A 22,820-nucleotide genomic window follows, 5' to 3' on the forward strand; every position below is an offset into this window, starting at 1 on the left:
TGACCAGGTAGAAAACGAGCAGGTCCAGATCAGACAGTCAAAATATATGTACAGGACAGAGTGACGCTTGCAATAACTAAGTATCTCATGATATATATATATATGCCACGTCCTGAGTAGAATACCTTAATTCAACAAATATTTGCCATTTATTTCAAGGATTGAGCAGCAGCAATGTGTGTTAATGTGTACTGTAAATCATTTATCTGCTATAATGACATTGTAATGGGTTGCAAATATATTTCTATCAATACACACCCTTGCCAAGTGGTGGAACTGGAATGCTGAAGAAAGGGATATGAGAACTGAGAAATTCGATAGGCAGGGAGCTGGGAGAAATAAGGAAGTGTTACTTGAAAGAGAAAATTCAATGAAAGGGTTCAAAGAATGGAGTTGGGAGCAGGAAAGAATGTAAGGATAACAGTAACAGGATTGACAAAAGGAACGAACTAGGGAAATAAGAAAATAAAACCAAATTTCTTTATAAGCACTGGAAAACACCATTCCCATGATTATGCGCGGAGTGAAAAAGAATAAACACGGACAACCACTGATTTTAACAATTTTTTGAAGAAATTAGAATATACTTGAAAAACTCACAGGAATTCATAACAAGTAGAAACAGAAAACATGCCAGCCTACATCTACTGCTATATGATAACACATAACACACTGTACTAACACACCCCAACACTGCATAGCTAGCTTTGTAGAAGACAAAATGTGGGCTCTAATAAGACACAATACTCCCAATTTACGCTAAACACATACTTAAAGGTGGGCAATACACTTAAACATCTACCCAGATGGCATCTTTTCAAGCCACTTCCATTACAACGCACACACCACAGAAGCAACATACTCACCACTTCCACGTAGCTGATGACTTAAAACTCCAACGTGGAACAGAACCCAAACCTGTTAAACAGTCTAGTATACTGACCAAATAGCCCTTCCCTCACCAGGGACAAGGCAAATTGTTTAAGCAACAAGATATTTTTGTGCAGCTTACAATCTGTTAGAGAGATTGAATTCTGCACCACTTGTGCATCAGACGTTAACCTCTCAGAGTCGAAATCGATACAGGACGTCCTTTCGGAGTAAAGTTAGACCCACTCCTACTGCAGATGTGATCTAACGTTTTCCTTGTGTGAATGTGACCTAATGTCCTAATGTTTATCCTTAGCCAAATCCTTAAGCACAAACTCACATTTCCGGCTATTAATTAAAAACCTTAAAATAAAAAAAATAAACACACTTATTTTGTGCACTGAGAGTCCATTGGAAAGTTGTGGAAGCATGCTTAACTCCAGATGTGCATGCACACCTACCAGAGGAATAGGCCTGGCATTTCTTGTGACACTGTTCCATGGTCTCCAAGAAGCTTGCCAGTCAGACATCAAGGATTGCGGTCTCCAATTTTGTGAAGGTTGGAAACCACTCCACACCAGAAATAGTAGCCTTGATTCTATGCACAAGAATAAGGATAGGTTCACTTACCGAAGTCAGCATACAACCTCATGTGGCAAAAATCATACAGTTAGTGGCCTTCTGTGCTCCAACATCTCTCAAGGATGACACAATATAGTACCATTTGACTGTAAGCAAATAACTGCTCATCGCCCTCACTCCTAACATGTATTGTGTATCTTGGGCTGAAGTTCTAATTGAAGTATGAGAAGGGGTTTCCTATAAGTGAAAGTGGCAATTATTCCGGTGTACTGGAATGAGGAGTGGACCTGAGGCAAACCTAGTAAGGGAAGAGTGGCATTACAGTAGGAACTGCCACTACAGCTGGGGAAGGTATTTGCGTATGGAGAGCAGGAACTGCTATCCCAGACTGTGTCTTCACAAAGAGCTCTGCAAACCCCTCCTCCATTACAAGAGTCTTCACAAAGATTTTTTTTACACACGAAGGGCAGCCTTATTTCCCCTTCCGCTTCCCCAGGACTGAAAAGAACAAACTCTGAGAATGCTATGGATGGTTCTTTCTCTAACAGGGAAAGATCGTGTTGGGGATGCAGCGGTCCCATGCCCCCCTCCCAGAATTTTAAGCATAGTCCCAACTGGATCCACAACAGTCCCCCAAGCATGATGCCTAAGACAGGTGTGGAAAAATGGTGAAGCCATAAGAGGTCTTTAGCAGGGCATGCTCGTGTGACTTGTCTCCAACAAAGGGATCACAGTCAGATAGGAAAGGAGTCCTTGGACAATCATCAATAGGAGACTGTAACTACTGATGCAGCAAGAGTTTCGAAGGGGCATGAAATGTTCTCACTCTGCTCCAATGAGGGAGAGAGAGAAACTCCCTGATCTTCGGGGGATGGAAAAGTCCTCTGTTGTGAGCAGACTATTTACATCATCGCCTGTTAGCATAGCGACTCTGGAGTTGAGGACCTTTTGCCAGGGAGCCTGAAGAATCCTTGGTCTACTTATGAGACTTCGGGGTACTGGTTTTAAGGAGGCAGGCATGATTCTGTTTCCTGTGGTCCTCAAATTGCATTGGATTACAACCACAGTGCCAATACCATAGGAGAGGAAACGCTCAAAGAAAACTTCAGGCAAGGACTCAAGAATGGCATGTAGTGTTTCAAAAAGGAGTACTTCTGAACGTATTAGCTGTCAGAGACACTCTTTTAGTGGCAGCTCACAAGGGTATCTTTAACTTGTGCTCCTCTGTACCGTACAAATAGCCAGCAATTTCCATAGCCACAACCACAGTACACATTGCCTTACCGTTCTTGTGCAGAGCAAGAGAAAGGGAACGCAGAAACTCAAAGATAGCTCATCACCCATACCCTGTTTTTAAAGATAGAAGGCATAGACACTGCACTTCTCCCATAATAAAGACTGTGATAACCCATTAAGATCACATTGACCGTTATTAAGTGTGTTAAACCATGCAATTTCAACCACAGACTAAACCACAGTAGAGGCAAGTGCATCAGTTTTGTAAAAGCAGACTTCATCCTGTGGGCCTCACAAATCCATCACATTTTTAAAATAACTCCTCTGTCAAGTTACACACAACACCATCACTGTCAGGCAAGTCTATGTACATTTACCAGCTAGCCCCATCCAAAGTTCTATGCCCCACAAGTCGTTCTCTTGCCCCTTCGATGGTAAAGTAAAGGCAAATAAATTGCACCACAACCCTGATCTGGGCAGCAAAAACAGCAATGCATGTTGCACACGTCTCTCTCATTGACAGACCTTATACACCAAAAATAAACTATATAGCATCCCTTCTGGACAAAATAACAGCACTATAGGTAACAGTAAAGTTTAAGAGCCCATAACCTCCTTTCACCACCACCCATACACCATAACAACTACATGTGACAATTCACCCCATTTCGAGGCAGAACAACCCTAATACAGCTGTTCCGAAAGCATATCTACACCTCTCTGTGCAGAACATGAGCAATTAGTAACAACAGCCCTGTATCCTTTTCTGAACAGAACAGCCACAGACATCTTATTAACATAGGCACCTCGATCTTTTTTCTTGTTTCACAGTTGAAAGGGAATATCCACCAAATATGCAATACATATTTTTGACAAACCTTAGAGAAGTGTAAAGTAAACACAATGTTAAAATAATCTGTCTATTGAATATGGTGGCAAACAAAGTACCCTTTAGATGAACCACACAGGGCTTGCAACATGTAATTTTGTTATATATGTGCTTGACCAATTGTTGAGTTTCTAACTTCACTTGTATCAACAGCGTGGATATGTGGTTAAGTGTTGTTTGCAATTATACTTCCTAACAAATTAGATTATCTTTTGGGGTGGTGACTGCCCATCTAAAGAAATGATCAAAACTCTTCTCAGGGTGAATCCCTGACGTCACAAAATTAACCTGATCACTTCCTAGTACCTATGGCATAGCGCAGATAGGCTTAACTTGAGGCACTGTGTAAAGTATTTATGTATTATCAAAACAGTGAGAAAGTCAAATGCAAAACAATAAAAATCCCAAACAAAATAAGAAAAATAGAATTCAATATACTCAACAAACTGAAAACAAAATAACAATCCAACAGGTGTAACTGGAGATATGAATTTTTTTAAATGTATAAAGCACAAAGGGCCAGATGTATCAAAAAAAGAAATTGCATTTCTTAAATAGCGAATTTTAAGAAATCGCTATTTAAGAAATGCAAAATGGTATGTATGAATTTTGCGATTCGGTAACAGCGATTTCTTAAAATTCGCAAATGCTATTACCGAATCGCAAATAGAGAATCCGACCCCATTTGCACCTATGGGCCTGTTGCTAATGTTTTTGCATTTCCTAGTTAGGAATTCGCAATTTAGGAAATGCAAATCCCATGGTGCTGGGGGCTTAAGGCCCCCTCTGCTGCACCCCAAAAATATTTTTACGGACATGTGAAGCACACACATGCCTTAGGGGCATGTGTGCACTACATTTCAATTTTAAAAATGCATTTAAAATTTGCACATGGTTACCACCAAACATTTGTTGGTGGTAATTGCATTTCCTAAATGCCCAATTCGCATTTAGGAAATGCTTGATACATGTGCTTAAGAAATCGCAAATAATTCCAAAGGATTCCGAATGCAAAATCACTTGAAACATCTGGCCCAAAGTGCCAAGAACTTGAGTTGAAGTGCATAATTCCTTCATTTTTGCACCATACTGCTCATACTTTCACCACAGATTCATTCTTAAGCCTTGTTTCGGATCTTTGCCGTCAGTAGCCGGTATGGATTAGAATATCTGCAAGATATATATTTTAGTTAGGAAAGTACTGAATTAACTATAAATAGAAAATTCTCCAATATAATTTTTAAAATGAGCGTGCTGTGCAAGTAATGATAATGCAACAGTCTTGTCCTAAGGCATACTCCATTTCAATGATTCAACTATTGAAGTTATCGCTTTGCATTTCTACACCACACGGACAGACAGAAACATGCTTTTTTACAGTGCTCCAATAAAGTGTGACTATATAGGATATTTGAGCTCCTACATTATGTTTGAGTACTTTGTCCAAACGATGGAGAGTTGACATATCAGTTGCTTCGCTGACAAAATGCATAATTCCACGGCACGGAAAGTATTAGGTTGATTTCGGATAGCTTGTGAGTTTTTGAAAGATTAAGTGAAGTATGTCTGCAGCATTAAGACAGTAAAGACAGCAGTCGCAAAAGAGTTGTTCGCACCATAATACTTCTACTGCATGAAGTCTGTAGGAAATCTGCCTTTTCTGCATGGTCACCCTGTTTTTTTGTCAAAACTGTTTTCACTAAGGTTAGTAGACAGCATATTACCAAACAGATAAAAATCAGGTTTCCCATTGTTGTGGAAAACAGCTAATAAAATATACAATGTGTTTCAAGATTTGGGTCCCTGATCAAATAGGCATTCTGTGAAGCATGCTGCCCTTTAGTAAGGGAGTATTTTTCAAATAAAACACAAAACAAGGAGTAAAAGAAGAATCATCAACATGGACATCAGTAGAATGGAGGGCAATTATTTGAATAATCTGGAACGAAACACCATTTGAAGTTATACATAGCTATAGTTCCCTGGTAGACTGTTGGTCGCGTTTGCTAGAACTAAAATTGAAAAGAGGTGTAGTGCTCTTGCACGAGATGGGCCTGCCATTAGCGGGAGACCTCTAGAGAAATAATTTAGCAGGGGGCCCCATGAGTATTCAAAATTTTTAAAGCTATCCAATGAGATGTCCCTCATTCTCCCCATATTCACACTCTGCCATAGTCTCGCGTGCCACTGAGTTAGCAATGGGGCCTCCCTCTTCTTCCACGCAGAGGCTATCGTCATCTTAACTGCTCCAAGACATAGACACATAATGGCCCTATCCCTGGATGTTTGATATTTGAGAGAGGCAGCCCGCATGTCCAACAGGGTACGTCCGATAGGCTGTGGAAGTGGGTAGCCCAATATAACTTTATATATTGGGCTTTTGTCCCCTAGTAGCCCACACCCCCACCAACAAAGATCAGAGGTATCAGGGAAAATAGATTTTAATTTAGTTGGGTATAAGTACCAGTCATAGAGGATTATGTAATGTGCTTCCCGTAGGATCATCACATGGTTAGAGTGCACCACGTCCCTCCACAGTGTTTGCCAATTTGCCCCAGAGATGTCCTCCCCCAACATACGTTCTCAGACCTCCATGTGTTGGGGTTTCGGATTATGGATTGCAGGGAGAAGTAATATGTATAAAAAAGATATTGTCCCTTTTGACATATTTGCCTTTTTTAACAAATTTTTCTATGGAGGTTAGGTCCCTGGTAGCGGCTAACCGGATGCTGGGTTGCAATGCCCAATGACGCAGCTGTGAAAGTCCCTTTGGCAATTAGGGAACGTCAACATTTCCCAGTTGTAAACCAGGTTAGCTAGTGTGATGCATCTGCCTTCTCTCCATGCATCAAAGGGCCCAGGGTGCCGTGCTGGCAGGAAGGCTGGATTGGAACATAGTGGAGTGTGCAGGGATGGAAATGTAGTCTAATTAATCTTTTTAGTCACCTCATCCTAGACCGTGAGTGTTGTTTTAGTGGGGGTGCTTAGTTAAGCATTTCGGGGGCCATCGGGCCTTAGCCTTCCAGATTATATCCCAAATTACCCTCCCCACTGTGGCCCTGTCCATGTGTAGCCAATGCTTATCTGATTCCCGTAATGACCGTGTTGTGATCACCCGTAGCTGTGCTGCTTTATAGTACAGATGAAAGTCGGAAATGCTAACCCACCTGCCATTTTTAAGAGACGCAAAAGCTTGAACGGGAGACAAGCTCTCTGTTTCTGCCAAATAAACTGGGTCACATTAATATTTAAAGTATTTAAAGTTTCACTGCTATTGGGAGACTCTGGAACAGATATAGGATCCTGGACGTTCATCTTGATGACGTGGATTCAGCCCAACCAAGAAAGGTACAGGGGAGCCCACTTCTTGAGCTCACCCTTTATTTGCTGGAGCAGAGGGGGCAAATTGGCCCTATATAAATCGCGAATCTTGAGTGTGATCTTGATTCCCAAGTATGTAATTTCCTTTGTTGCCCAAAGGATTGGAGTTGAATTTGCCAATCTTTCCATTTCAGCTTCTAAAAGAGATATATTCGGGATAAACGATTTGGACACATTCATTTTAAGACCTGCTACACGTTCAAAGCTCGACAACTCTTGTCATAGGGCTGGGATAGAACAATGGGGTTCTGTGAGTGGGAGCAGAACATTGTGTGCTCTGTCAAACAGAATTAAATACCTTGAATATTATCTGTGGACCTTATCTTTGCTGCAAAGAGTTCTATGGTAAGGGCGAATAGGAAAGGGGAAAGAGGGTAGCGCTGTTGCGTGCCTCTCTTTAATTGGAAGAGAGGAGAGCTTAGTCCATTGACAAGCACTCTAGCCCAAGGAGAGGCATAGTTTGCCTTTAACATAGCGATGAACCTTTCACAAAATGCTAAGTGCTGTAAGGATCGGCACAAAAAAGATAAATCAACTCGGTCAAAAGCTTTCTCGGCATCTAAGCTCACTAATACTGTGGGTACCTTCTTGTTAGTGGCTTTCTCAATCAAGTGTATGATTCTTCGCAGATTATCATGGGTCTGCCTACCCCTTATAAAAGCCAAATTGGTCTGAGTGTATCAAATCAGGCATTATGCCCTCCAGTCTAGTGTCCAGAATGTTTTAATATAGCATGCATTCAGGTTTGGCAAAGCTATGGGGGCCCATATGAACTGCAGAGTTTTGAGTTTTTCCCTGGTTTTGGAATCAGGATAATCAACGCTTCACTTATAGACATGGTAACTGCTTCCTGGTTGACCATATAATTAAATACGTCTGTCAGAATGGGAGTGAGTTCTGCACTAAACGTTTTGTAGAAATGTGCAGTGAGGTCATATGGCCCAGGTGATTTATATAGCTTCAGGGCCTCAACTGCTGCCTTAACTTCATCTTCAGTGATCGATTCGCTCAACTCCGCATTCTGTGCTTCAGTCAATACTCCCTAAATAATCTAAGTGTGTCTGGAAGTCCAGAGTCTCCACAATGTAGAGTTTCCTATAAAAGTCTCCAAAGAGTTGTGTTTTAACCTCATCTGAGTTGGTAGGTCCGCCTGTTGGTCACAAGATGGCCCCAATATATTCCTATTCCCTTTTGACTCACAATTGACACGCCAGGTGAGAGCCTATTTTGTTATTATATGCATATGAAGAGTATTTGAGGCAGAAAAGCATAATCTCACCTTTATTGGAGTATGTGGCATTAAGTTTCCCTCTTAAGGCAGTAACCTTCTGCTGAACAGAGAGAGTTGCGTTTGCCTTATGAGTCTGTTCCCGAGACTGGAGTTATTCCTCTAATGTGAGACAATCTTTTGCCCATTCTTTATTAAGTGTAGCGTTTAAAGCAATGCATGTGCCCCTTATCACTGCCTTAAAGGCATTCCAGGTAGTAGACAGGTCTGTATCATAAGATGTATGAAGTAAGGAGAATTCTCTGATTGCTTTCCGTAGTTCACCCCCAAGGAGGCTGACATTCGTGAGGGAGATCGGGAAGAACCACCTCCTATATTGTTGGGGCTGGACATTCCCACTCAAATTCGCCTCAATGGGAGCATGATCCTAGATGGTTATGGGATGAATGGAAACCGATCGTAGAGACTGCAGCAGTGATTGCCCTAAAAACAGGTTGTCTAATTGGTAGCAAGACCGGTGCGAATAGGAAAAGACGGTATAGTCCCTGGGTAAACCTTTCATGTTCCATGTAGGAGTAGTTATCACCATAGTGTTAGTTGGTGAAAGGTGTGATCTCTGGTGTAACCTACTGGAATCAGTTCTCAGTCTCCCCCTGTACGATGTATTGGATTGTGAAGTTCCTGCCCCGCAGCCCAGAGTTTAGCATAGGATGGTGTCCATTTAAAGGAGTCAGTTCGCCCTCTAAGGTTCCCATTCTAAACTGAAAAGTTCCTAAAAACATAATACAATGAGACAACAGGTCTCAAGATAGTAACATAGTAGGTGGCAGACTTTTTGAGAACATGAGGACTTGGTGAATCTCTCCGGAGCACCCAGGTGGAGGCCCCTTTAAAATTAGGACACAGGGGTGGGGCAGCCCCTCCGTCTTTGGGCAGCGATCCCCCATGGAGGCTCTCCCAACTTCATTGGCAGTCCTTTGAGATACCTGGTACCCACAGGAGGAGTCGGACACCACAGCATTTCAGCATCTCTTGTGTGTGTGTGGTCAGCGCTGGAGCAACCAGGGGGACGTACCTTGCGAGTCGTGGACTGTGTCCTCCCGATCCTCTATGTTTGGGCCGTGCTGTGGTTTAGATGTGGATGGGAGCAAGTGTAGTGGGTGCCACCTCCTAAAAGAGGAGGCATGAGGCTACCTGAAAGGAGATAGTTTCTGCCTTGCGCGCAGCCTGCAAGAGACATTCTTTGATCCAGAATAAATGTAGCTTCACCAACACCTCACACTGAAGTTTTTTCTCTTCCGGACCTGAACCCCGCGGGCCAACTCTGTGCACCCTGTCCAAAACAATTTCCTCCTGCTTCCTGCCCATGAGCTCTGAGAAAAGGCCAACGAAAAGTTCCTCCAGATCGAGCCCCTCTATTCCCTCCTCTGGGTCGCGAATCCCTATGTTGTCACGTCTTGACCTGTCCTTTAAATCCTCGAGCTTTAAGGCTGCAGTGACCATTTGGGATCATACAGATTGCGTGATATTCTCCAGCTCTTCTGTACGTTTGTCTAGTTTACCATGTTTACCTTTCACGTCCAGGACTCTGGTGACGACCGGTCACCCTGTTTTTTTTATGTCTTTGAGGGACTGTATATCTCTGCTAGCTTTAGTACTCTGTGCACCCGTGACCTCTTCATTAATGTTGTCATGTCCCTGCAGTGACAAGGCCCAAAAGGCTATTTTCACTTTGACAGGGCTTGAAGTCCTATGTTAAAAAAACAGAATGCAGATTAAAATACTAATAATGTATCTACGGAATGGGACAAGATAGAAAAATAATTAAGAACAATTTTGAATAGGTTTTAAAAATCCAATTCAACTGGATTTTTAATACATATTAGGTCAAAGGAGCTTTTAAAAAGTCACCTTTTCCCTGCCTGAAGTTGACGGAGGTAACATGCATTAGCTCTTCAGCTTCTCTCAGCTTCTCCCAGCCTGAGCTTAGCCTTGAATAGGTGTGAATGAGGTATGAAATGCATTCCAGAAGCAAACAATAGGATGGCCTGATTGGGCAAAGATGACTCCTCTGAGCTTAACAGATCATGCTGGGTGGGGATTCTGGGCCACCTTTTCCTAGTACAGAGTACAATCCTGCTGCAGAGGTCGATTGAGCCACATTTACCACTTGGGGTGCACATGAAAGGGAAATAACAGGATGTCAAGACAATTCCTGTAGATCCTCTGTCTGGTTGCTGAAGGACCCTGCTTTTGTCCTAGCAGACTTCTGTCTCTGGGTTTGCTGCGGGTACAGTATATTTTTCAAACTGGATTTTAGTGTTAGATGTAGAAGGGCACTAGCATTACCATTGCACAATCACACCTCCAGCCTCAGAGCCTAGGTTTAGTGTGGCCAAAGACCTTTAACTAGATTTGCCCAGACACATTGCACTTTGGGCTTACACGCTCAACACGCAACCACAGAAAATGATAAGCATGTGCAGGCCCAGTGCTCATCATTAAATAATCCAATCTCAGAACATCAATAAGAGATTGTACAGTAATGGTCACAAACACCTTCTTGTGTTGCACTAGTAAAACAATATAGATTACGGATGAACCCACTAAATTCTCAACAATTTGAATTAAGGCTTGTGCTGCATCCTCAGGTGTAGTAGCAAAAACATCATCAAGCCAGGATTGTAGATGAGGTGAATAATATTTACCTCGTACGTCTGGCAAAAAAGTAACTGTTGACATGGACAGCAACTGTTAACACAGAGCATTCAGATCAACAACGCTGAAGGAGACATTCAGGCACATTCTCCTGCTTTAATATTTAGGTATTTGCTTTGCTTCTTGGATGTAATATTGAAGCAGCTCATTGTCAGTGCACTAGTGGTGAGTTTGCATAATAGATTCTTCTTTTATTTTAAACCCATGAAATTCCTTACTTCATTTTTGTTTTGTTTCCATTCAATGTGCTAATGCAGCAGACAAAGTTAATTCAAATCTCATCACCAGCCTAATTTTTTGAGGATTTACCTTGTGCAGAAAAAGTGGCTAGGATTCCAGAGATAAAAACTGTTACCTATGTGCGGCAAGGCCCTACCAGGAAAAGCAGCATATTTGACCTCAGCCATCTCTGAAGTGAAGAAAACCACACCACATTCCATAGTGACATCCAGAGCCCTTTACTCACATCACAACTCTAACTAAGGGGGGTGCATATTAGAAGGGTGCACACACACCTAAAATATAAACAAAATACCACACATCTCCCAGTGTAGTAAAGACACAGCAAACACAAGACACTGTGAACTCGTATTGCTGTTTTATAACAATTTAAAACTGTATAAACAAATACCATGCTGATTAACTCACAGCCAATTTGTATACCTATGCTGCACCTATCTAACTGTTCAGGTCTTCTCGCTTTCAATGTGCTCAGGCCTCACTTGCATACTTGGCATTCCAAAGCAGAAATATAGAATCTAGTTAGCTCCGCAGAGAAGTTCCCTCCATAAATCTTAGTTTCAAGGTTTTTTGCACACTTTTTATACTAAAACTGAGCAGCTTCTTTGACCTACTGTCTAAGTTTCTGTTTCTGTTATATGAATCTGTCTACTGTTTCTGATGTGAAGAAAATGTATAAAAGTGGGTACATCTCGGGAGGTACTAGCATTAAGGGCCTTAGTACGACCTTGATGGAGTGGTTTCCTCCATCACAAGTGTGACGGATCTCCAGTCCGCCGTATTACCATCCCATTATATTTAATGGAGACCATAATATGTCCAATCTCTTTGGGAAGGTGAAGCTCTGTCTCTCTCTGTCACAAGATCATCATTTGCTTATTTTTGCATATTAAACATGTTTTAGAGTTCAAGTAGGCTTGAACCTGCTATTTTGGGTTTTTACAACATCCTGAAATCGGATTATCGGAATACAAGATAATATCAACAAAATGAATACATTCCTGAACTGTGTTCAATATAGAGAGGAAGGATTTCACAATGGACTCAAGGCTTCAAGGAGGAAAGAAATAAAGAAAGAAGTAAGGAAAGAAAGAAAGAAAAAAGAAAGAAAGAAGGAGAGAAGGAGAGAAGGAAAGAAAGAAAGGAAGAGTGTGCAAGTGTGAGCATGAGTGAGTGCAAGAGTGTGTGTGTGTGCGCACGCATGTGTGGTGTCAAAACACAGCTGCAGTGCGACGCTGTGACCTGGAGGAAACATTACAAGCCTCAGTGTGCATTTGTAACGTACAGTGCAGATGGCAGAATAGGTTGCTCCAAGTTACTCGCAAGACTTTTAATTATGTACATTTTAAAAGCAGAAATACTTGCCTGACACACTATCCCTAAGATTACAGACCTAGCCATATTAATGTTACCCATCTGACTGTACTGTGGTGAGGACTTGTCAATGCAATTGAATCACATGAAGACAGAGCAAATCTTTACAGGTCTATCCTCAGATGAATTTCAAATATTAAAGGAGAGGTCACATGGTCTTCCCTCACAATGTCCATCTTCTCCCTGTCTCTTTATCTTTTTCTTTTTCACATTTGTCTCTCTCACCTTCTCCAGGCTTCCTCATTTCACGGTATCTAAAAAGTGAAAGGGCATTGGGTGACTATTTGTCAATGTTCCTACTCGTAGACTGAATTTTGGGGGTGCAGGTCTGTGAATTATTAGTATTACAGGGATTGGCTGTGGTTTTACAGGAGACTCTGGAGGGGACATATAAAGAATATGATCAGGAGAAATCTAAGGGCCTGATTTAGAGTTAGCGGATGTGTTACTCCTTATTGCAAGAGGGTCCAATGAGATATTATTAGATATACAAACTGGAAATGCAAGATAGTTAATAATCTGTCTGAAGACTAAATCAATATAAAAAGCACTGTTATGAAAGAAGACAGTATCCAAAACTTGTTTCTGTATTTTTAAGCAAAATGTAAAAATCTGAGAAATGACACTAATTAGCAAAAAATGTGCAAGTCTCAAAAGTGAAGGTGACCACACGGTGCTTGTGAAAAGGATCGCTTTGCCCAAATAAAGTGATCAAATGAGAACAACGGCAGTAGGCAGAATATGTAAGGGAAATTAATAGAATATCTTGTAATAATTTGGTCATGTTTTAATCTATATGCTTTTTATGGAAAAGTTCATTTTGGAAATGTTGGTTGATTGACAGTGTTTCGTTGACACCTACAGGACGAGCAAAGAGCACTATAACGGTCTTATGTCACTAATTTCAAGTAGGAGGCAGTGTGGTCCTAGTCGTATAAAGCCGCCCAACTATGGAGTTAGAGATATGGAGTCTAGGAACTTAAGGTTGATGCTGTAGAGATACTTCAATAGTGAAAGTTCATGGCCTGCTAGTCTTGTAAAGGTAAACCTGTGGCTCAACAGCTAAATTAACCACAGATCTGCCAGAATAGTGGACTGAATGCAAGCCGGGACCATCTGCGAGATGGATTTACCAGAAGTTCATGCTAAGATGCTACTCATGACATCTGTAACCACCAGATGGAAAGATCCTTATTGCCAAATTAGGATCTCTTACTTTAAACGCAATAATGTATCCCTTAAATGACCCTGCACTTTTTTTACAGACCACACCAACAAAGAGAGAGGTGATTTCTTAGCACCCAGTCCTGACGTGTATGATGGAGGATCGCAGAGAGGTGATATGTCTTCCTAGGATTAGATCACTGTGCCCTATTCGACTAAGATGACACTGATGTAAATATCCTGGCACTCTCACCTCATTTTGTGCCCTTCTGTCCACTATGGATTCCCTCCATTACGGTGCTTGAGGGTCTATTTCTCTTTTTGCCTTTTACTCTCCACTTACTGCTGCTCTCAGACACCCCCACATCTTCCCCACTTCATACCTTCTCTTTCTTTGACACGCACTGCTCTCTCTCTCTCCCCACTACCTCTGCCCCTTTCCATTTCCCGTTATTCACTTTGTCAATGCTTATAAAAGTGCATTGGAATAGCCAATATCAGCAGGAAGCCATCTCTAAGTAGTATTTTTGTCATACAAATCAGCCTAAGGAAGGCACCAGTGATTGTGCACACCTGCACACACAAAGGCAACCATGTTATTAATACTTATTAGGAAAAAAACATTCAAGGACAGCTGCCCATGAGTATCCAAGCGTGAACGTGCACCAGCAGGTAACTTAAACTGTTTAGGTATAATTACAAAAAAACAAAGCAAAGGCACATTGGCAAAGCTAAAAAGCCTGCAACTGAGCAATAAAGGTGAGACTGGTTGATTGCCTTTGTCAATGTCTGTTTCTAACATTTTTGTATTTGCTGTGACATATTGATAACGTAGTACAATGTTGATTTGCCCCAACCATAACTGTATGTATTAATAATAATAATAATAATAATAATGACAAACCCTGTAGAGCAATTAAAAGATATTTAATTTAAAAATAAGCAGTGGTTGAGAACAATTCTCAATTCTGTGGAGAGGAGAAAAAATGAACCCCAGCAATGTTATAACACTGGTTTGCTGTACTACAAGAACGGCATGTCAGGGTGCTGAGGGTACTTTTGTTTTAATCCTCTGAGAGTAAGGACAAAAAACATGCATTTTACTTGGTCTGTATTTTAAAGACTTTGAGCCTCGTTATGATCTTGGCAGATGGAATACTCCGCCACAAACGTGACAGATATTCCATTCGCCGTATTACGATTTCAATAGGATATAATGGAACTGTAATACAGCTGACGGCATATCCGTCACAATTGTCATGGAGTAACCCCATCCACCAAGATCGTAATAAGGCTATTTGCCTTTTAATGCAAAAAGAGTTTTTTTATTACTAATTTAATAATAGATTAAATGAAACCATATGGACAAAGGACACGGCGCGGGAGACTTGTATTAAAATGTTAAAAGTTGGAAGAGGCCGATAGTTGACTCTTTATGACCAGGACAAGTAAAAAGGCATGTTTACAACTCTAAACGGTATTACTACCACCAACATCAATCCTCTACAGCCAAGAAAACTGGCAGCAGTCTCACATAGAAAGGATGGTGCACCACTTTGCACAACTGAACCCTTTTCTGGAAGAAATACCTCTAGTGCACATACATGATTGCCATTTTTTCAGATGGGGGGGGGGGAGGTTGAATGAACTCAAGCCAGGATGCATACACTCCACAGCCAAGGAATGAACTTTTCTCCGTCCCAACAATGTACATAGGTTTTTTTAAATTATTATTTCTTTAATAAGAGAATAAATTAAACATAACTTTGAATATGATGCATTACAGTTTTCTAAGTGTGTGCATTTTAGGCTATATTGCCAACTGACAATACTCTGTATGACTGGGTGTTTAATGGCTCTAATTACAGTGAGGCTAAATGATAATTTAAGTGTACATTGTGGATGGCCGGTGATCTATAAATAACAAGGATTCAACCAAATTGTCATATTCATTAATAGATGTAATTCACAAGTGTGCTTGCCTAAAGGCACAAAACGTCATAAATATATTACCTTTTCTTCTTGTCGCCAGATTTTCCTTCATCTTCACTAAAATCTGAGTCATACCCTCCAAGATCATTAGCCTAAAAAGAGAACAGATCTTTTTGAAAAGTGCAAATGTTGATTTTCTGTACAGTATTTGACGTTTATGTTGTAATTTCTACCGCTTTCACTAGCAAGCTAGATGTGTCTAGTTTCAAATAGAATTTGATTAAGCAACTGTAATATGAATCTTATAAATAATTCAGAGCGAATGATTTGGCAACTATTGTCGCCTACTCCTACTTCAATTGCACCTTTTTAGAACACTCTTCCACACTTAATTTGCTCATTAATGGTGCTAAACTAGAGCCAAAACACAAGTTTCAGATTTCAACTCAGTTTCGGCCACCATGTGTTCAATAAAATTCATAATTTTGTTGCACTTTAAGCAGTTCATCAAATAAAAACAAAATAAAAAAAACTGAATATTTGTCTCACTTCCTATGTGCATATGAGGAGGCAACATCACATAGAAATATTAAACATTATCCCAAACGAATACATTAAAACATTTATCAGGAGTGCGGAACGGCAAAACCTATATGTTGCTCAGCAACTAAAATTTTCCAAAGGAGGTCAAACCTTTTAGATAATTGTTGAGGTGTTGCATTCATCTTGAAACATCAACTAAATGCAATGTACTGACTTGAGCTGACCTATGTGCTAATATACTATCTTGCTGGTGTCCTGGCTGATCTGAAACATACAGTGAAGTTAAAAAAAGCAGAGAAGAAAATTGAAGATCTTTTGGGGTGATGTTACATGAACACAGGGAACATTTACTTTAATATCCCTGGTACTAATCAAAAAGGCAAAAAAATCATGTGTCCCCTGACGGGCTTTTAAAATATTAGTGTGTGCCACTTTTAGGGTGGCTAACAAGGGTGGTGGAATTCAACTCAAGATTAGCATAAAGGAAATGTAGGTGAAAATTAAGAAAAAGCAAAGCTAGGAGATAAAAGAAATGAGGCAAAATATGCAAAACCAAACAATCAGGAATTACATGAGACTGTATTTAGGCAAACAAAAATCCAAGTGTGTTCCTTCTTTGGAAAGACCTGGCAGATACTACATCCGTCTCATTATCTTATGGCAACGTCTTTCTTCTTGGGTCCATTTCCCACTTGTTACCACATTTCTCCACCTTGCCCCCATCCCTGCATCCATCCTTGAGACTGATTCTTAAAGTGCTAACGGGACCCTGGTCAAAAACAGATTTTCCATCCCAGGCCTCTAGGAGTACCATGAAACTATCCACAACATTGAATATGGAGAAAGAGAAACTAATTCTTAGTAAGGGAGGTCTGTTGTGCTCAGTGTGTCGGGCGGGCTGTCGCATACTGTTGCGTGCTGCCTGCCCCCGAGCGTTCGACAAGGAGCGGTTGGAACGCGTCGGATTGAGGGCAGGCGGACGCGTCAGCTGGTGTTATTATACGCAGCTTGAAATAAACATGACCCAGACGAGTTACGGGTGTTTTTACTGCGAACCCCTACAAGGTCCTTTCTTTACGGCTCTGTAACATAAGTGTCTGGCTCAAAGCTGATAAAACACATAAAATCTAGTTTAACAAACTTAGGAAAAATAGATTTAAGCTTAGCGTCACACACATGTCTTTCTTTGCTGACTTTATTTTGGGATTTTGAAGAAAGTGGGATGCTTCTATTGGATCCACTAGGAACTCTAGAAACTGGACCTTTCAAAGTGTAACTTTTAAATATTTCTTGTGATTTATTCAAACAAACACAAATGCTGCAGGATAACTACAGCAATTTGATTTCCTAATACTAAGCTACTTTGTCCACAACATTGTACTGTAATATAATTATGGTTATGTAGAGCTTTGTATCCCTGCTAAAGCACTACAATGTAATTTGCAGACAGGTCACAGGCTACTCATTAGAAGTGCTATGGATGGAAGAGTGTGTGTCTGTCATGTAGCATCCAATGCTTAAGAACTCATAAGCAATAAACTTAAAAGCTCGGATCTGGATGGGTAAAGAGGGTGTGAGAACAATGTTTTTGTGTCGCCACAAGCATGATGCTGCTCGTACAAGTGCTTAGTAGAAGTGTGAGAACAGAGACAGTAATGCAAGCATGCAGATACTTACCATCGTTAGAATAGTCACCATGGAACGTGTTAGGTAATCCATCAAGGAGTGGCAGAAAAGCAACCTTTTGAAAAAGGCACTATGCATTCAGTCTTAGTAAAATATTGGGGACTCCACACAAGAGCAGCTGAGGAGAAACCCATATGAAGCGCATCACATAACTAGCCTGAATATATGCACGGGGGTCTATGCCGGAGCCAAGCAACCCATAAAAATATTTTTCAAAAACACTGCAATTCTTACTCCTGTAGCTCTCAACAGAACCCCCGCCATTTGCAGGTGCTTGGTAAAGCACCAAGGGGCTGAGAAGAGATCACCAGGGCAGATTTGAACCAGACTCTATCCTGACCTCCAAATAAACTAAGGAAACTGTGGAGAAAGAGGGCAAATTCAAACAAAACTTTATGTACTTCTTAAAGTTCACTTTGGACCTACATTCCACCTCATCTGGGGAATAAGAATGAATACTCCCTGTCTTGACAAGCCCATAGCACACAAAACCATTTAATTACTTGAGTTTAGTAACAAGATCAACCCTCTCATCCCCCAAATTGGAAATGTGTAAAGATGACACTGAAAAGATCTACTGCACTAATATATTTTATACAAAAAAGGGATTGGTGTTAGTTTATTGTGCTATTTATTCTAAAGATGTATTGAGCAAATCATTAGACTTTTCTTTGAAATACTCTCACTGATAAGCAACATAATATTTCACTAAAATCATGTTTCAGGTTAGAGAGCGATATGATGTCTAAATAGACACAGAACAAGTTTAAACAAAGAAGTAAAGCAGCTTTTTTACTAATATAAAACGGAAACTCCTCTTTCAAAATGCAGCATACGTTTCCAACACAACAGGGCATTGGTCAATCAATGTTTTGTTATGCGAGTGCTACTATCTGTAGCTGTGAAAGTTACGTTAGCGAAACTGCTTTTACCAGTGAACGCAGTCTGGGTTTTGATCAGTGAACGCAGTCTGGGTTTTGATCAGTGAACGCAGTCTGGGTTTTGACCAGCGAACATGTTTGTATGAGACGAGCACAGAACAGAGGGTGGCCCAGATCCATTGCTGCAGCTTTTTGCTCACTGAAGCACTACTGACATTTCCTATACCATGATAATCTAACATGCATGAATGAATTAGGGCTCAGTAATGATTATTCATCTTAAAAAGAATAGCAGTTAATAAGAGGTATTAATCGGGAAACTGAAATTTGCAGGACTGAATTTATAGAAACGAACAGTATGCTGAATGCACTGATATTGCTTCTTTGTTGTTTTCTCTTATCTTTTTATTTTACTCACCTTTTCTGTAACCCTATATATCATTGCACAGTTTATAGACACTAGAGAGGAGTATGCCACACAAGTACTGTTTTGCTATACTTGACAGATTATATTAGAAACCATACAAATAATAACGATATATGAAAAAAATAGGTCTCTTTCTTTTGTTCCCTCTTCGCTGACATCCAGCTCGAAAGTACATTAAGTGTACAAAACTGGCACTTGACTGATGCGTGGAGGGCCCACCACCCCGTAGAGAGGGGATACGCCTTTTACTCTGGAGCACATAGCTCTTTTTCTCAATTGGATTATTTCTTTATGCCCGCCCAGGTGGGCCACTGAGTCACTGATGTGCATCAGATGGCCAGGGGCCTATCGGACCATTCACCAGTGGCAATGGAATTATCATGGGGCGCCCTGAGGGGAAGGAGGAGATGGCGTCTAGACCGCTGTTACCTTAGAGAGGAAGAATTCTGTGATTTGTGCCAACAGGCCTGTCAGCAGTTCGGAAAAGACAATGAGGAATCGGTGACCTCCAGCGGTACCTTGTGGGAGGTGCAGAAGGCCACAGTGAAAGGGTGTCTTATTAGCTATGCGAAAGGCCAGCAAGACAGGGCCTGGCAGAAGGTCTTGAACCTGGAAGACCGGATCTTAGTGCTAGAAAGTCAATACTTGCTCACACAACAGGAGCCCTTCCTACAAGATTCATTACATACCCAAAAAGTGCTCTGACAAAAGCTCATGCAAGAGGCAAGAGAAGCATGGCTCGCCACCTGCAGCAGAATCTATCTATGGAGTGACAAGGCCAGCAAAACCTTGCATTGGCTGTGCGTCCCAACAGTGGCTAAAGCGCTGGTGGCCTATTTGTTGGCAGATGACGTCTCCCGGGTGACAGGGAGCATACCGATTGCAGAAGCATTTGCCGATTATTACTGGTCACTATGTAGCACGAATCCAATGAGTCGCTGCAAGGACCAAACACAATTGGTAGCAGATTTACCAGTGTCACAGGGGAGGAACTGCGTGGAGGATTGGCCCAGCTCCATGTGGGCACAGCACTGGGTCCAAATGGCTTTACAGCCGAGTTTTGGAGCCTGATATGGCCATAGGCAAGCCTCCTTATGCTGGAGTCCTTCCGTGAGGCCGTGGAGACTGGTGAAATGCCTCTCGACCTCCGGACGGCCGAGATTGTAGTTTTGCTAAAACCAGGCACGGAAGGTACATACTGCAAAGACTTTAGACTAATATCACTTCTCAATGTGGAGGCCAAAATATGGGGCAAAATGCTAGATGCGCGTTTGTAGGGTGTCATGCCCCATCTGGTACACCCTGAGCAGTCTGGGTTTTTGACCCACTGGGCGACCTGGCATTACCACTGAAGAGTCCACAATACGATTGCCCTCAGTAGAGCCTTTAAGGGACACAGGACTATATTGTCCATTGATTTTCGAAAGGCATTCGACTAGTAGATTGGACGCTCATGTTTGCCCTCCTTTACCTGGTGGGATTTCTGAGCTATGTGTGTCTTCTCTATACAGGTCTGACGACCATGAGCCAGTTTGGGGGTGAGGTGTCGCAGTGGTTTCCAGTAATGCGAGGCACCCGCCAAGGTTATCTGCTTTCACCCTTGCTTTTTGCTTTAGTGATTGAACTGCTGGCTGCATGGGTAAGGGTGGATCCGCCGTACCGGGGCTTCAAATGGTTGGAGGAGATTGATAATAGAATTGTGCTATATGCCGACGATGTTCTTTTGTTTCTGGACTTTCTTGCGACCTTGGACCCCAGAGCGCTCCAGATCTTGGACATTTTAAGAAACTATTCAGGCTTGCAGATCAACGCCCACAAATCAGCAAAATATCCAATTGCCCCATGCCTGATGGACTTGCCATGGGCGGAGGGAATCCCTCTACTTTAAATACCTAGGGGTGTACATTACGGACGACAGGCCCCGTTCTTTTGATCTCAATCTGGCACCTCTATTAACGGGTCTTGGATGAGATATTAAGTTCTGGTCTACCCTCCCGCTGTCTCTCATGGGGAGCTCAGTAATTTTCAAGATGATTTATTTGCCGCATCCCCTGTACCATCTACAGAACCATCCCTACCCGATTCCTAAAATCTGCTCTACTAGGGTCAACGCACTGAATAGATCGTTGCTCTAGAGGGAGCGGGGGTGCCCCACATCGCGTTAGGGAAGTGTTGTAAACCAGAGATTGATAGGGATTGCCATACCAGACATAATACTCTGTTATGGTGGTGGCTTAACAGTTTCCGCGACCCAGGGTGTGCAGCTGAGGGTTGGATTCTGGGAGATCAGGGTCTCCCTCACTTGCTATAAGGCGGGAAGATTCCTGCGGTGCTGCTGTCGGCTACACGGGTGGTGCTCAAGATATCGAACAAGGACTTGAAGAGAATAGGCTGTTAAGATCGTCTCACTCTGAAGACCTGACTGTGGCAGGGCGGTCACCTCCCACAGGTCGCATCCCTTCGAGGATTTTCCGCCTGGGAAGTGATAGGTATTTCTAAGCTCAGAGATGTCCTCCATGCGGGAATGAGGAAGTCCTTCCAGAACATGTAAGGGGAGTATGACCTTCACCGCACTCAATTTTTCTGGTATTTGCAGTTGCAGCATGCTCTTCTTCCTAATCTGTCGACAGAGGACATTCCTGAGTTTTCCCCAATGGAAGTCAAGATCCTTCTCACAAATCTCTAAAAGCATAAATTAACTGATATATACAAAATATTGCTGTGCAACCTCCCAGACCCAATGGAGGGGGTTAGAAGGGCGTGGGAGGGAGAGATAGGTACCCTTGAGGGTGAAGGTTGGAGGGAGGCAGTGGAGGCACCACAAGAGGTGGTTATAGCCTCACAATTTCGATTGATACAGCTAATGATACTTCAAAGGACCTACCTCACAAGGGCCCGACTGCATCGCATGGGGCTCATCACAAAGGGGAACTGCCTGCAGTGTACTGACCCGCAGGAAAACCTAGCACATACATTTTGGCACTACTTGGGCCTAGCCTGCTTCTGGAAGGAAGCGCTGGGTGAACTTGAGAGGGTGCCTGGTTGGGCCATTCCCCGCGATCCCAAACTCATACTTCTTCACATTACTGACAACCTGAGGGGCACAGGATACCAGAATGCTTTCATGTGGCTAGTCCTGGTGGTGCCCAAGGGGGACATCGCTAGAACCTGGAAGGCAACTGAGGCCCAGTCGGTGGAGGCTTGGGCCGCATGTATGGACCACTGTGTGGGAAGGAGCGTCCAATACACATATCCAAAGGCTTCCCCCAGAAACATCTCAAGATCTGGAAGGAATGGGCAGACTACAGGGGATACAGTTAGAGCCCTGCATGGATGAGCCATGGACACACTATGGATGACTGAAAAGGTGGGGAATGGATACCACAGACACTGCAGCATGAACGAACAATGTACTGCTTTACTGTAACACAGGGCTGGGGAGGCCGGTGTGATATGAAACGACAATGGACTAAGGGAGCGTTGATGTGTGACTATGGGGGTTGAATCATTAATATTATTTGGTGCATTTCCTTGCTCCTGTGTTGCAAAATCAATAAAATGTATTGTCAAAAAAAGGTACATTAAGCACACTTCAATGAAGCGTCACACATCTTAAGGACATAATCACCAGTGAATGGAAAACTCTCACTTGAAGAGAACTGGAGCAGT

General features: G+C 42.1%; 1 protein-coding gene across 2 annotated transcripts in view; it reads right to left on the reverse strand.

The window, feature by feature from the left end:
• The window catches only part of LOC138300449 (protein FRA10AC1), a 195,491-nt gene that overhangs the window by 157,485 nt on the left and 15,186 nt on the right, over positions 1-22,820 (reverse strand). For both annotated transcript variants that reach the window (XM_069239842.1, XM_069239843.1), the window contains exon 3: positions 15,696-15,766. In XM_069239842.1, the coding sequence (XP_069095943.1) occupies positions 15,696-15,766 (71 nt within the window). The remainder of the gene's footprint in view (positions 1-15,695; positions 15,767-22,820) is intronic.

Source organism: Pleurodeles waltl, chromosome 6, assembly GCF_031143425.1.
Source record: "Pleurodeles waltl isolate 20211129_DDA chromosome 6, aPleWal1.hap1.20221129, whole genome shotgun sequence".
Taxonomy (NCBI): domain Eukaryota; kingdom Metazoa; phylum Chordata; class Amphibia; order Caudata; family Salamandridae; genus Pleurodeles; species Pleurodeles waltl.